Genomic DNA, 16,473 nt, shown 5'->3' with positions numbered 1-16,473 from the left:
ATGATTTTTTTTTTTCTTAGTAAGTTCAGACTAGGTCCATACAAGATATATTTAATGGGAGAAGATCAAAGCATCTTTGTCATGGAGTGCATGGCATCACTGAACATAGGGGAAAAAAACCCACTGCTTTTGAAATAGTGGACAAGGGAGAGCCCACACTCCTGCTGCCTCCATCACAAATGGACTTTTGTACAATCAGGAACTACTCTGCCCTAATTTATCACAGCATATACTTTTATGTTAGCATTTTTATTACTTTTTGTGGAATTTAAGCCCTTTTCACGTATCCTATTCTTCTAAAATTTCTTGTCCTATAAGAACTCTAAAAAAGATTGTCAATCAAACATAATCAACACATTTCCTGTGAATGCTTTATTTAATTCAAAGCCAATCCAATTTTGAAGGAATATGCATGTGGAAAATTTGAATCCTAAGGTTTTTCTAGTGGAGGCAGTCTTTCCAAAGGAGAAATCGCTGTCATATAGGACCTTAGCATTCACAATTATTCATCTTTTTAGGGAGAAATTTAGTCACTTGAATTCTCACAGTGGAAACACCATTTCTTGTTCTGGTTTGCTTTAAAATTGTGTGCATGATAAATACACGCTCCTGGGGATGCATGTTGGGGTTTCAGATGTCTCTTAAGGATATCCTGCCAGACTGGAGCAGGAAGTAGGCTATGTGCATCCTCATCGGTACAAACATTGCCATTGTGTGTATCTAGCCAACTTTTGATTATTTTCAACAACAGTGATGAAGAGGGTTTGGAATGGCAAATAATTGACTGAATGATCACAGTTAACGTCAATTTGATGCATTTATGACAACTTTCCATTTAAATGGCTGAGTGAGCTATATGCGCTAATTACAGTTACTTCAAAACTTGAGTCAACAGCAGAAGACAATGAGGAAAATGGGTATCTGGGACTTTTATGACTCTCAGTGATTCAAACTGTTCACTCCAGAGTTTCTGAAATGTCAATAAAATCCTAGGATTGTCTATCAGTTCTAAGTTCTGTTTCTCCTCTCTTCTCACCTGCCATCTGGTGAAATAAGGAGAGAAATGGGCAAAATTAGGAAACAAGGAGAAGAGCAAAGGAGGCTGGGGTAATTTTACATTGGAAAAAATCACTCTTGACTTATAGAAATTTCATTTAGGGATAGCGGTAGAAAGAGAGGTATGGCTATATATAAAAAAATTTTAGGCCAGGTGCAGTGGCTCATGCCTGTAATCCCAGCACTTTGAGGGGCCAAGGCAGGTGGGTCACCTGAGGTCAGGGGATCGAGACTAGCCTGACGAATATGATGAAACCCCGTCTCTACTAAAAATACAAAAATTAGCCGGGCATGGTGGTGTGCACCTGTAATCCCAGCTACTCGGGAGGCTGAAGCAGGAGAGTTGCTTGAATCTGGGAGGCAGAAGTTGCAGTGAGCAGAGATCCTGCCACTGCACTCCAGCGTGGATGAGACTCTGTCTCAAAAAACTAAAAATTTAAAAATGAAAATAGTAATTATATATATATTCTGCATATCTAGTTATTGAATAAATGTGTGAATGGTGTTTCTAGTAGACATTCAAGTGGACATTTGTTACTTGGAAAAGCTTATACAGAATTAATAATAAACTTTAGTTGATTGAAGACTTGGAAAGAAATGACTGATAAAACCATGTTTCCTGAAATCCGAACTGTAGTAGCTTTGTCATATTAAAGTAGTCTCGGGTATAACCAGCAATAGTTGTGAATATAATTTTTTTCTCTCAAACAACTAGATACATGTAAAGATGAGAAAGAGGTCATGAGCTTCCAGTGAATGGTAGACTTTTTGTTTGTTTTGTTGTAGGAAATACACCCCAGGGAAAAACTATGTTCCTTTTTTGTTTAAATGCACTTAATCTATGCCAGCAACTCAGTGGGGTTCTCAGAATAATTGAATATAGGAGATCTATAAGAAATCGTTTCTTACTTTGCTTTTTACTAAATTTATTATATTGCTGAAACACTTAATATTTTAATCAGTGAATGTTCAGAATGTTCAAACTGAAAGAGGAGGGAAAGGAACTTCTCAGTTTTGGGTTATAGAACCCTGCGCTGATTGACTTGTACGTGAGGCCTCCCCACCCCCACTCCCCCATTTCAACATGCTTCTGTTCACAGTCTAAGACTTGAAGAAGCAGCTTCATTGGCAGAGTAATTTTATTTAAAAAATCTTTCATTTTGTAAAACTCATGCATGAGGAAACATCACTGCCAAGAAATTGAGGGTCCTTGAAATTGTTACCCAAAAAAGATTGCATATGTCCACGTGGACACATCCTGCGTTCAGGTTCTGTTTGTTATTGCATGGATTGGAAACAGAAGAGGGGACGCCCTCACTCTTTTCAGTTAAAGTGAATGTCATCACTTCCCAGCAGCCTAGCTAGATTATGGGTTAATAAGGAGTTCATAGATTATCTAATTTTGTTATTTGTCTTTGTATCATGGGTACACGATTTGGTGTTACTGGGGATCCCTGATTTTGGCATCTGAGGAGTGGAAGGAAAGGTGGGTCATCTCCATCTGTCCCCTCCACCCTCCCCAACTCCCTTTTCTTCTCTCTCCCTCCCTCCCCCACCTTCCACACATTGTACTGTTGGTTTGGGGGCCACCTGGGGCTGGATTGGGATGTACCTTCAGTTTACCTAAGAAGCATTATGGAAATGTGGTGAGAGCCATCACCCCTGTTTCAGAACATTTGTCATTATTATTCTTTCCTCTTCCTTAGAAGGAAATCTTAGTTTAATTCAAAATACATAGGTGCAATGGCCTCTCACAGCAGGGAAAAGAGTTTCTGTTGCCTAATGAGTTAAGTAAACAAATAATAACCACCCCCAAGAACAACAACAAAAAGCCACAAAAATAAACTACACACCATCCTGATTTCAGGCAGGGCTTTCATTTTTAAAAAGCGATTTCTCAAAATGTGCAAAAAAAGAAAAGGCATATAAAGTTGATTCTTAAGTTACAAAGAGATATGTTCTAGAAAAGCTGATTCTGCCTTGAGTAATTTAGACACCAGCATTTCTTTGACCTTCTTTAGGTCAAGGGAAGTCCAAACCGTGAACAAAAAAAATCGTCTTTTAGGTTTGGCCTTATTCTTCTTTTTTGAACAGGATTCAGTGGTTGCCAGGTCATGGTGTATTTAATTCCTTCAAGAGTCCACCACTCGATAGCCTTTCCGCCCTGCAAGAGAGACGTGACACTTGAGGGGGAGGTTTCTTTCATGTGACCCTACGCCCCCAGCACATGCTACACAGCTCCTCTGAAAGGGGACACGATAGAGGGAAGATTATGTCCATTTGCTATAAAGATAAATGTCACACATTGACTGAATTCTCTTTGAAGCTACTGTTCTGTTGCAGCTAAGAATAAAATAAATGGTTTTTATTTTAAAGACAAAGTTTCTTGTAGAAGGCCAACAAGATTCCCAGGATGCCATACTCCTGGTTAAAAGAAATAACAGGGAGGGTTTCAGAGAGAGGGTCTCCAAAACATCTTATTGTACTGAATAAAATGTAAATATTCTTAGAAGCAAACCTGGTCTCACATAGCTGAGAACTAAGAATATTTCCTGTGGGTCAATACATAGCGGGTTTCTGGCTGCTGTTTTCTTTAATATTTATGTGATGTTATTAAAATTATTGCAAAAGCATACAAAGTCCAGAGAGGGAGATCACCTCTCCTGATACTCCCATTAGGCCCATGGTTATTATAGTAAATCTTTTGTTTGTGAGTCTCGCTCTATAGCCCAGGCTAGAGTGCGGTGGTGCAATCTCGGCTCACTGCAGCCTCTGCCTCCCGGGTTCAAGCAATTCTTGTGCCTCAGCCTCCTGAGAAGCTGGGACTACAGGCATGCACCCCCACACCCGACTAATTTTTGTAATTTTAGTAGAGATGGGGTTTCGCCATGTTGGTCAGACTGGTGTCGAACTTCTGGCCTCAAGTGATCCACCCTCCTCAGGCCCCCAAAGTGCTGGGATTACAGGCATGAACCACAGGGCCCGGCCATAAGTCTCAATCAGCCTTAATCTGAGAATGATCCCATACGTGAACCTGTTTAGAAAATTCACTTTTTAACAAAGATCTTTAGAACTGTCCGTCGTTCATCTCAATTATATTTTTGCAGTGATTTAAACTTAGTATGGCTCTAGATATCAGACTTCTCTGAATATTTACTAGTTAAAATAGGCATTAATAAAGTTTGCATCCATAATAACAGATAAACCCAGGGACATCCATTGCTAATCTAGGTTGTTTTTGTTGCCATGAAATAGCATTTGAGACACATGACAAAGCAATTCTGTTAAAAGATTTAAAATCCATGTGTATTGTTAGGAAGGAAGATGGGTCGTCATCCTACACAGATGTGCACCGGTAGTGTTAGTAGGTCCAGAATGAAGACCATGATAATGCACAGATTATGCAGACCCAGGGTCACCAGGCATCTTGAACTCTTAAGTTTATGGTAAGGTCTATATGCAGAAACTATCCAATTGCAAGTTATGTTGACCTGCTGCAAATCACCACATAGGATTGAACAACAGGAAGTTTGATTTCAAAGCCTACAAAACAGTTACATTTGTTTTTAAAATACCTTTGTGTTAAAGCGGTTAAGCTACTACAACCCTCCATGATTTAAAAAAAAAAAATTTTTTTTAGCCCAATGAAGTTTTGTTGTTGTTTTGGGGATTTATGCATAGGCAATAGGGTAGAGCAGCAAACCAGAAGTGAAGAGATGAGCTGTAATCTCAGTTCTGCCACTAACTAGTAGAGAGACTCACGGCATACCACCTCAGTTTAGTATCCTCATCTGTAAACAGAGCTGGATGATTGGCAAGATCCTTTCCTATTTTAGAATTCCTTGCTTATACTTACTGCTCAGTGTTTTAAAACTCTGTTTATTAATTCAAAACAAACTTTTTTCCCCCTAATTTTTGAGTTTAATGTTGCTTCTTAAAATTCACTATCAAGCTTCCCACAAGATCATCTCTGCTTTGGGCAGATCTTGTTCATTATAAATAGTTCAACATATATCACTGTACTTTATTAATGATGTAGTCATACCATATGCATTTTTAATATAAGCTGCTCCAGGTTCATTTTTGGAAATAGCTGAGGTCTAAGTGCATGAACATTTATCTGTTTATCCATCCATTCATTTAGAATGTGTATTGGGGCACTATGTGAAAGGCATACACACACTCTTGGCCTAACACAAGTTCCACTGGGACTTACTGGCAGCCTCCTGCATCTTTTCCTTCCATTTCTAGCCCTCATTTCACTTCTCTCTATTCCCTTAACCCAACCTTTTTCATTTAATCTCCTTATGGTCTAACACACACTTATTGAATTATATGTTGTACCTGGCATTGTTTGGGTGCTGGAGACACAAAGGTAAGGACTTCCAGGCCCTACTGCAGCCAATTCCTCCCTCCACTCTTTACTATCTTTTCCATGTCTTTTTTTTTCCCTGCTGGGCTGGATTATCCATCAGTATTTTGTCTAGGCTGAGCCAGACCCTACCTGAGCCACACTATGGACTTCTGCTTATGGGTTTCATATTGGCTCCAGTGACAAACTACCATGTTGGGCCAAGCTCTGAACCGTGTATTTATTATGTGATGTTAGTTGTTTAGATTTACATCTGCTCTGATGGTGAGTTTTCAGCTTTGCAGGGCATGTTTAGAGTTTGTTTATTGTCACTACTCTTAATACAACAACTGCTACTACAAGTAGCTTCTATTTACTATGTGACAGGTGTCTTGTGCACATTCATTATTTCTTTTATTCCAATAATATTACTGCCTATGAAGAGAATAGTTATCTCCAGAGGAGCAGATCAGCAGCTATTCATCCCACTGGTTCTCTTAGCATTTGGTGGAATTTAGTGTTGTTCGCAGTGATAATAAGTAGCTAGTGATATACTTGGGAAAAGTTATTTATTAGGCAGTTGTAAACTAGGCAAAATTATGAACATTTCAATCCTGTTGCCTCAAAAGTGTATGGTTCATTCTGAGGAAGTGGTCATATTTCCTTAGGTTCTAACTTTAAGTGAAATTTACAGCTGTCAGTTCCCTGAAAATAGTTTGGCATACGAAATAGAATACAACCTTACTTCCTCCCTTCTTTAAAGTACTTAACAACATCATAAACACATGGAGAGCATCCTACTAAAATATGAAATTTCTTTCTTGAATAAATAAAAATGCAGATGTTATCAGGGGAGATTACTGGCCAAAGGTGAAAATCAATCATGGTACTTGGGTTTCTTTTATCATTTGGTTTCTGTCGTCTTCCTTTCCTGCTGTGATCAGTTAAAAATTTCAAAAATTATAGTAGTGTAGCTGTTTGACCGCATTTCTTGCAGTTAGTTTCTCTTCATTGTGTGTTAATTTTTTTCCTAGTCAGTTCAAGTGCACCCTAATTTGTTCCCAACTCGTGTATTTTGTTACTAATTAAAACTAAGGAAGCATAACTAAATGGATTTATATGAAATAGTAATATGCAGGGTTAAATGTAATGTACTCTGTAATACATTTGAAATAAAGAATTGTTGATTAAGGTGAAGACTGTGGGTCTCAGAAAGAATAGAAAATGCATTGGTCACATTAGGCAAGGCAAGATGTGAGGGGAAGCCGGCAGAGTTCATTTTTTCAGCTAATGCCCTTTTATTGCCTTGCTATGGTGTGCCATGAAATCTCAGGTCAGTGGAAGACATCTCAATTTTTCTCTCCTCTTCCAGACAGTTCTGTAAAATTAGGTAGTTTAGGAATTTGATAGTGGGACATACTTCTTGAAGATGGGGATCAATGACAGCCTGTTTGTTTATCTCTTTCCTATTATTTTGATGTTCTTACAACCCCAAATAGACATTGTTATGATTTTTTTCCCCGTAGTGTATGACAGTAATTTCACGTAGAGGCCTTATTCAGTCCTTTCTCTCCAGTCTGTTGTTCATCATGTAGTCTTCATGATCAAAATATCAGGGTGGAGGAAATGACAAGGAAGCATAGAAGACAAGAGACATAATTACAAATAGGACTCCAGATCGGCAGAGGCAATTCACGAAAACAGACAGCAGAAAAGCTACAGGGGGTTAATAAAAATGCTTGTTTATGTGTGTCTACAAGGTGTGCTCTTCCTAGAGTAAAAGGAAACCCTCATTTCCTCTTACTCCCCTAATTACAAAAGGAAATACATGTGGTGGAACACGTCACAAGTAGAATTTCCAGACTTGATTCTTTTTCCAAGTTGCATGGTTGAGCTAACCAATAGACCTGTATTAGTAAAACTGCATTTTTAGAACGCTGTAACTTTATTCCAGAACCTTCTGGTTCCATCCATTTGAAGTGTTCCTTTGTATGTAGAGACTCAGTTGACCCAATAAATACATGATGAAATTATTTTAAAGTATACTCTTGGGAATATTTTCTTTTAAAATTAGAAGGGTAACGTGTACATTAAAAAATTCAAATAGTACAGAAGGATGTGAAATGAAAACACAAGTTTCCCTCATGATTCCTTCCTTTTAATCCACAATCCTTCAGTGATAACTGCTTAGTGTTTTCCTGGGTATGCTTCCAGAAAGTTTTCATGCAAGTAAAAAGATACCATTTTTTGTTTGTTCCATTTATTAATGCCATTCTTCCCATTCCCTCCCTTTATTTTTTCTCAAGTATTTTAAAGCAAATCCCAGACATCATGGTCAGCTTTCTTGTAAATACTTCCATGTATATATCTTCAACAGATAAGGACTTAAAAAAATAACCACAATTCCACTATCACATCTAACAGGAGTAACAATTGCTAAATGATATTTTGGAACACCCAAGCTATAATCAGTATTTCCTCAATTATCTGAGAAATGTCCTTTTACAGTTGTTTTATTTAAACAGAATCCAAATAAGCTTCACATCTTGCATTTTTTTGTATATATCTCTTAAGTCTTTATTTTTCCATAACCTCTTCTCTTTTAAAAATGCCATTTACATGTTGAAGAAACTGGGTCATTTGTCCTGAGGAATTCACACGTTATAGATTTGGCTGATTTCATCCCATTGGTGTGTTTAACACTTTTTTAAAAAAATCAATTGTATTTCCAATAAAGGGCTAGTTATATAGAGGATTGTTTAATTTTTTATAAGGACATTTCACAGATGACATCAGAAGGTACACGGTATCTGCCCCATTTTTAGTAATGTTAAGATTAATTAGTGGTTTTAGGTGTTGTCAACTTGATCCATCCTTTATAAAGTTCCCTGCTAATATTTCACCTAATGGTTTTAGCTGTGACTGATCCCCATTTTTTTAGAAAACAAAAATAGAATCACCCTGGATATATGGTTTTATATCTTGCTTTATCCACCAGTGCTAATATCTTGGACATGTTTTTATATCATCGTCTGTAGATCTAGCTCATTTTAAAAAGTGCTTTCTATATTTTATTGTGGGCACATATGCCAAGTCATTTAACTGGTTTTGAAATATTTCTGATTCCTTATGATTAAGAAAGAAATGTCTAAGCCCTTGATTCTGCTTATTTTTACTCCCTGTATCCTCAAATTGCAGAGGCTAGTGTGGCACTGAGCAATGTAAGTTGGTAGACCAGAAGTTTAGCAATAGTGTCACAACAGAGACCCTTCACTTTGAGAACGACCTAGCTTTATTTGGAGGAGGTAGTTGGTTTGTTTAATTTCTTGAAAGATTGGAGCATTTGCAGTGGCCCCATTGCAGCTCTTCCGAAAGTGGTCAGCAAAGCCCAGTCACCATGCAGAGGAAGGCAGCACATATTGTTAGTGGCTACCAAAGGGACAGAAATAAAAGGGTCAAAAACCCTGACCTTAAGACCCCCTGATGGCTACACTGGCAGCAGCATCTGCTCAAGCCACAACTAAACAAGTCAGCAGTAGGGATCCAAAAATTTGTCTCCATTGGAGTTCAGAGAGTGAGGTTTATGATAGCTGTTTGGTTTTCAGTGTGGAGCGGTGCATTATTCTCTGTCCCATGTGGTTTGTTTTTATTTCTCACTGTTTTCCAAGTTCAGGAATTCAGACATGGACTTGAGTCTGACAGTTTCCTTCAGGAAACAAAGCCCCTGCATTCAGGCTTCTCTGACTGTGGATGGTGCCCCTGGGCCCTGAGTTAGGACAAGCCGGGCAAAGCCCCTTTGCAGATGTCTTCCTTTGTGCTGGATGGCCTCTGGAAGTCAGACTTTCACAAGGCAGGATGATCAGATTTCGGAAAATGGAGCCCAGATGAAAGTAACTAGATGAATATGGGTTTCTACCTGAAGAAAAGCAGTACTAAAACTTTCTTATGGATAAAATCTCGGAATTGTCAAGAAAAAACCCCAAATCATTTTTAGTGCTTTTTATACGGCAGTGTATGTGAATTAATGCCAGATGCAATGTACCTTTTTGTTTTCCTTAATGTTCCTTTCTTTCTCCTTCTTCCAAGCCTCAGAAGAGGAAAGTGGAAAGCCTTTCCAGTGTCCAATATGTGGTTTGGTTATTAAAAGGAAGAGTTACTGGAAGCGGCACATGGTGATTCACACAGGTTTAAAAAGTCATCAGTGTCCGCTCTGTCCATTCCGGTGTGCTCGCAAGGACAATCTCAAATCCCACATGAAGGTAAGCCACCTACCGACGGCACCTCCTGGAGAGGCAGGCACAGCCAGGGCTCCTGTACATGGTCTGGTGCAAGCTGACCTCCCTCTTGGCCGAGGGAGGGCGCCTCACTGATGGAGCATGTGGATGACAGTACTCCGTGTAGCAAGGTAGAATTCAACAGAAAGGTGTTAATGTCCACTTTGCAGCCAAGAACTTAAAGGCAGAGAGAACCTTCAATATCCAGATAATGTACTTACTGGAGGGTGGTCCTCTCCTATAGGGGAGCAGCAGCCTGCCTGGCTTGTGTGCTGACGCATTTCTTGGGGCACCCAGAGGCAGGGTTGGGGAACAGCAAGAAGCAGGGAAAGCCAAGTTCAGGAAGAGCTGCTGGACTGAGCACCAAAGAGAGGGCTCTTGAACCTGCTCCCCTTCCTGGAGAGAGAGCCCTTGTCTGTTACTGCCTTACTCTCCAGCTTGCAAACCCAGAGGAACACGCAGAGACACTGTGTAGGAGGCATGAAGACATTGAAGGCACCTGGCCTTTAACTTTATTTAGCCCTGTGGGAGGCTTGGGGGCCCTTTCTAACAAGACTGTAGCTCTCCTTGAGGCTGTCATTGTTTGAGCTATCATAATTCCCAGGATTACATTTACCAAACATCCAAGGACATAATTTTCAATGTCCTATTAAAAACAACTGGGGAGCTCAAACCTACACTAAACATGTACAGAAGAGTTGACTAGAATCCATCCATGAGTCCCTCTTATGTGAGATGGGGGAAAACTTAGAAGGAAATCTTTTTAGCTGACCCCATTAATGTGAAGGGTTTTGTCTCAGAATCAAGCAGGAAACTCATGGGATCAAAAGAGCATGGGCTTTTGAATTTGATAGACCTGAATTGAAATCTTATTATGCAACTTACTAGCTAAGTGGTCTTGAGCAAGTTAACCTTTAGACTCTGAATTTTCTCTTCTGTTAAATGGGAATGATAATGTTTGTCTGGAAGACTTGTCATTAGTATTTAAAGAGAGAATATTAGCCACATGTCTGACACAGGAATTTTCAAAGGAAGTTATTTAATTCTAATAACTATCATTGAGCATCTTAATAGCAATCATATCTTCACTGATAGTTGTGATATGATTTGACTGTTGACATTATTTATAAAGTGTTTCCTTTCCTACCATAAGAAGCATAATGTGTGGACATAATTAAGGTATTTGTTTATTTGGAAATCTTGCGATCTAATCCTTCTAAATAGATAAGTAATCACTCTTCAGAATTATAGCTCTAAAAAAGTGTGACCAGATAGAACCTCTACTGACTTTAGGAAATAGCTTGGAAGATTAAAAAAATTTAAATCCATGATGTAATTTGTTTTCTATCATTTGCCTTTGTCTCCTGGGAGTAGCATGCCCTTCATCTTCAGAATCCATTTAACCAGGAGTTCTGGTTGGCTGAATTTTACTCAGCCGACTTAGTTTTTACTTTAACCCTCCTCATCCTCTGTCACTTCTTCCCAAAGTAAAAACTTATATTTTAAACCTGCAAAGTTGAATTTCATTAGTAGGATGAGACTTCAAAAGAAATGCCTTTAAAATGAAAATTTGTTTTAGTTACTATTTCCTAAGCTGTGTTTAGAAATCAGGTCTGGCAAATTTAAAGCTTCAGCGGGCAGAAAACTTGCATCTAGCCTGACACCTTGTAAGCTTGGTTTCAGCTCGGGGTCACTTAAAACAACCTATTTATAAACCCATGGAAAAAAAGCAGGGTTTTCAATAGCAGGAACTACTGACCCTGAAACTACAGGGAGATAAGTTGGGTGCCTTGATGACACAGACGGCCGGCCATGGCAGTGTCACAGATGAGAGCTGCAAGGGCTTTGCGGGTCGTGGGGTCTTAGAATGCTTTCAGAACAAATCAATAACCAGTACGATAAAGCAGTTGTGTGAAATTACTACTTTATTCAAACTCATGGTGTCCTAACCTGTTGAGCTATGACTTGAGCTTTTGATACGGGAAGTGTGAGAAAAGCTCATGCAAGTTTAATTTTATCAAATGGTGTATTCTTTCTTGTCCCTGCTTTCCATCTCACTTATTGGCTGTTCTTTTTTTAATCAAAGCATTCATGATTTTATTTGGTTAAACATACTTTAATTTTGCTACATTTTGCAAATCTAGTCTACCTGGAAATATAATGGTTGTAGCCTTATGGGTAGATATCCTCTGCTACATCCACCAGATACTACAAATGTGGATGGACAGACTTGTTTTTTTTTTTTTTTTTTTTTTTTTGAGACGGAGTCTAGCTCTGTCACCCAGGCTGGAGTGCAATCGCGCCATCTTGGCTCACTGCAACCTCCATCTCCCGGCTCGAAGCGATTCTCCTGCCTCAGCCTCCTGAGTAGCTGGGACTACAGGCGTGCACCACCACGCCTGGCTGATTTTTGTATTTTTAGTGGAGACAAGGTTTCACCATGTTAGCCACCCTGGTCTTGAACTCCTGACCTCAGGCAATTCACCCGCCTTGGCCTCCCGCAGTACTGGGATTATAGGCGTGAGCCACTGTCCCCAGCCGTGGACAGATTTTCTAAATGAATTCTGCCTAAGAAGTGGGGTCAGTATAGCCAGAGATTAAGATCTCAAACTGTGTGGTCAGAGAAACCCTAGTTAGAATCTCAGTTCCACCTTAGGGGCTGTGAGACTTTGAAGGAATCATTTAACCTCTCCAAACCTCTGTTTCCACTAATGGAGATAATAATCCTACAGTCTGTCTCATGAGGTTGTTATAAGAGTTAAATGAGATAATGCACATAAAGCACTTAATACAGTGCCTAGCCTGGAGAAACAACATTCAGTAAAGGTAGCTAATACAGTAATCATCCGAAAACCATCTGAATATACATTAATGTTTGTTCGCATTTAGAAATAATCAATGAAATGGTATAAAAAATTACTCTAAAATAAATTTTACTCCGTTTCCCTTTTTCGTGATCTGTCTTTAGTGCTGAGAACTTAGAAAACCTGATAAACAAAGGAATATAAAATTGATCCTTAATCCCATCACCCAGAATGATAAATAACCATTATCACTTTGATGTATATTCTTTTATATTGGTATATCAATTTTTTTAAAGAAAAATGAGATTCTACTTTCTTTGTTCAACAAATATAGTACTTACTATATTTGTATTATAGTACTTACTCTATCCTATTATGTCCTAGTCACTGTACGTTCTTTTAGCCCACCTTTCCTTCATAATATATTGTGCAAATGTTTTTATGACCTGCAGTGGAAGGAGCTTATAAAGGCCTCCAGCTTCCTCAGGGTTATCTCAGATTTCCATTAAGTCCTTTAAAATTTTCCTGGATAAGTGAACATACAGGAATTCAACATGAATTCATAAACTAAAATTGAACAGAAAAGGTGAGGAGGACTGCTAAGACAAAGAACACTGGTGAAGTATTGACAGGAAACTGACCAAGAGTCAGGGTACTGAGTTCTAGTAGTCTCAAGTCTGCCATTTAAGGAGCTGTAACTTCTCGTGAAGGCCCTCACCTGTCCCCCTGGTGGGGGATGCAGTAGAGGTTTCCCAAAATTTCCCCAAGCTCTGAAGTACCACAACCCAAGAATCCAACTGCTACCAAGAAATGGCCCCAGTGGTGAAGAGATGGCCCTAATGATGTGACAGCACCTGATATGGGTTGTTTATGTGAAATGACCAGGGGGTAGGTGAGCCCCTAAACATGGCCTAGAAAGAATGACGTGCTTTAGAGAAGCATCTCTTCATTTTAGTAGACTAAAAGGGTCTTTAAAGCAAATGTCAAGCTAAAGAGAATAAAAATTATGACAGAAAAGTGCTCAAATGTCAGGAGAGAAGGGGGAAAAAACTGCAGTCAGAGGATAGAGCTAATACTTCTCTCAAAGGCCAAATGTGATATATAGTCCCTTTGGGAAGGTGTAGCTCAAAAAAAAACCTGTTAAGTGCAAAAGTCAACAAAATACCCACTGTTTTTCTTTTAAAGCTTCACTAATTTGTCCGTAACTAAATATAACAAGGCCAGGATCTCGTGGAAAAGAAGTCACATAAAATACATGCACACAGACTGTTTTTAATCCAGGGCTCCCTTTTGATTTTAGAACTTGGGCTCGTGCTCTGTCCTTTTCCTCCTTCCAGAAGCTGCTTCCGGAGCTTCTGTTCTTGGATTAGCTCCTCTCCTCTCCTGGGTCAGTAGATGTAAGGACACTTCTGAAATGGATCTGCCCCACTGCACTGCTCTCAGGGACGATGGAAGCTCTCTGCCTCGTGACCTTTACCACCTGGTTCTGGGGCATGCTTTTGGCAGCACCAGTCAGGGTCCTCTGGGACTGTTGGTTGGAGGAGATGGTGGGGATTCTGTGAGAAAGCAAATGAAATGATCAGCTCCCAGTGAAATCCCTTTGTTGTGAAAGAACAGAAAGGGGTGATGTTAACAGCTGGTGACAATCGGTGTGTTTCCCCACCCCCAGCACACCACCCCAGCAGAGGAAAAGCCTTTTCATGATCAGGACTTTGCCTAACTGGGTTTAAGTGTATATGGCTATTTCTGTTGAGAAACTCATGCTTTGGGGGACCCAGAATCTCTTCTGTTGTTTTTTTCAAAAAGCCACAGTGGGGTGCTGTAGCGACAGGATCTCACCATTAACTTTTAATTTCTTTGCTTTTGTTGGTCACTTAACATTATTTAAAAGTATGTTTTGGCTGATGAATAATGCTTTTGGATTGCATTCAGAATGCATAAACAGCTGTTGTAAAACTTGCTCTCTTGGAAAGGAAACCTACCCAGAGGGGCCAGGTGGCTCAACGGATTAACCCGTGAGCCTTTAACCTTGGTGAGACCTGGGTTCGAGTCCTGCTTAGGTCACCCCTAAAGGAGGAGGTGTCAGTTTTGTTTTGCTTTTGGATTCCAATCACTTACTTGTTTGTTCGGATCACACAGCTCCCCAAATCATTTGGCCCACATCTACACAATTGGCAGTTTCTACTTAAGGGAGGGCCAGTCCTGAAATAGCAGAGTGTAGCAGGTCAGCACTAAAGTGCATTGGCAGAGATGAATGGGGAAGTTACAAGCTTATGAGCACCTGCCAGCTCAAAGCCTGGCTCAGGCCAATGCAATGATTTCCTCACTTTTCTAAGCACTAAATTTGGTAGTGACAGGAAGAAAAAAGTTTCTCCCAATTTTTACAGGTATCGTGTGCATGCAAGACTGGAACTGGATTTAAAAGTCTGCATTCTTTCATTGCAGACGTCAGAATCTGGAGCATGATATTATAGCCACGTTTAGAAAAATTGGTTTCCTCTTGCTCAGAATACTTGGTGAGGGTCAGACCTTGGTTTTTCTCCTACCTTGCTTTTTTCTTTTTTGTATGTAATTTCGCTCAATCCATTTATTCTGGGGCCTCAATTTCTCTGTCTTTGAAACGGGAATACCCTGGAGACATTATTTTCTACATTCTTAATTATCTAAGAGCAGCATTTTGAAAATTGAAATTATGTTTGCAAAACATAACTAATTCTCTGGGTAACAAAAAATTGGATACATGCAAAGTGTCATTATTGTGAGAGGAATTACTTGACAGGTTACCTCTTTTGACCCCCAACTAGTAATTATGTAAGTTTGGATTGTGCTGGGTTCATAATACTTTCTCCAAAGACATCAACTGAGATCAGATGACTAGAATATTGGGATGCTACCCAAAATAGCATCCATTGGCCGGCTGCATCCTCAGTTGTGAGTGTGGCCCTAATAATGGACTCTTAACCTATGGGGACCCACTTTATGTTTAGGGATTGGCCTCATTACCTGGAGTCCCGTAATGAAACGCTCTGCGGTACAAAGGCCAGCCCTTTGCCCGGTGAGGAAATGATTGATGAATAGTTTGGATCTACAGCAAGGCATTTTCCATAAATGCACGGTGGCTAGCTCATTCTTCTTGCTTCTCCGTCAGGTTCATCAGCACCAGGATCGGGGAGAGACCTTTCAGTGCCAGCTGTGCCCTTTTACTTCCTCACGCCACTTCAGCCTGAAACTCCACATGCGTTGCCATCAGCACTTCCTGAGGACAGAAGCCAAGGTGAAGGAGGAGATCCCAGACCCAGATGTCAAGGGATCTCCCCACCTCAGTGACAGTGCCTGCCTGGGGCAGCAAAGGGAAGGAGGAGGGACAGAGCTAGTGGGGACCATGATGACGTCTAACACTCCAGAGAGGACTAGCCAGGGAGGGGCTGGCGTCTCGCCTTTGCTGGTGAAGGAGGAACCCAAGGAAGATAACGGCCTGCCCACCTCCTTTACTTTGAATGCTGCCGACAGGCCCGCCAACCACACAAAGCTGAAAGACCCCTCCGAGTATGTGGCCAACAGTGCGTCAGCATTGTTCAGCCAGGACATCTCTGTTAAGATGGCGTCTGATTTTCTCATGAAGCTGTCAGGTACTTGAATAGGGTTGTATTCTCTCTCTCTCTCTCTCTCTCTCTTTCTCTCTCTGTCTCTCTCTCTGTCTACCAGTATTTTCATTTGTAAAATAAGCTGGTAGAACTAGATGATTTCAAGGTCCCTTTAAATTTGGATAGTCTACACTTCCATACGTTTTCTCCTTGACTTTGTGTGTGTGTAATCCTTTGGAAGTAGTATTGCTTTGTCTTGGGTCTCAAAACAGTAGAGATTGTTGATTTGCTTCTGTTTTTTTTCCCCTTGATGAGTTCTTACTGTAGGTGGGAAAGGTCACATGGTAAGCCAGGCTTGTGCCAGTTGCTTGTGTGACCCTGGGCCCTGTTTAACATGTCTCTTC

At 40.1% G+C, this 16,473-nt stretch overlaps 1 protein-coding gene across 8 annotated transcripts in view; it reads left to right on the top strand.

Annotated features, from left to right (window-relative positions):
- Positions 1-16,473, top strand: part of ZNF827 (zinc finger protein 827) — a 174,246-nt gene that overhangs the window by 36,971 nt on the left and 120,802 nt on the right. For all 8 annotated transcript variants that reach the window (XR_013417314.1, XM_015139303.3, XM_015139301.3 and 5 more), the window contains exons 3-4: positions 9,494-9,666; positions 15,634-16,114. Coding sequence is in view for 7 of the 8 variants with exons in the window: in XM_015139303.3 (XP_014994789.1) it covers positions 9,494-9,666; positions 15,634-16,114 (654 nt within the window). In the remaining variant the exon portion in view is untranslated. The remainder of the gene's footprint in view (positions 1-9,493; positions 9,667-15,633; positions 16,115-16,473) is intronic.

Source organism: Macaca mulatta, chromosome 5 (assembly GCF_049350105.2).
Source record: "Macaca mulatta isolate MMU2019108-1 chromosome 5, T2T-MMU8v2.0, whole genome shotgun sequence".
NCBI classification, from domain to species: Eukaryota; Metazoa; Chordata; class Mammalia; order Primates; family Cercopithecidae; genus Macaca; species Macaca mulatta.
Note: the sequence above shows the minus strand (reverse complement) of the source record. Positions and strands in the feature narration are given on the sequence as shown.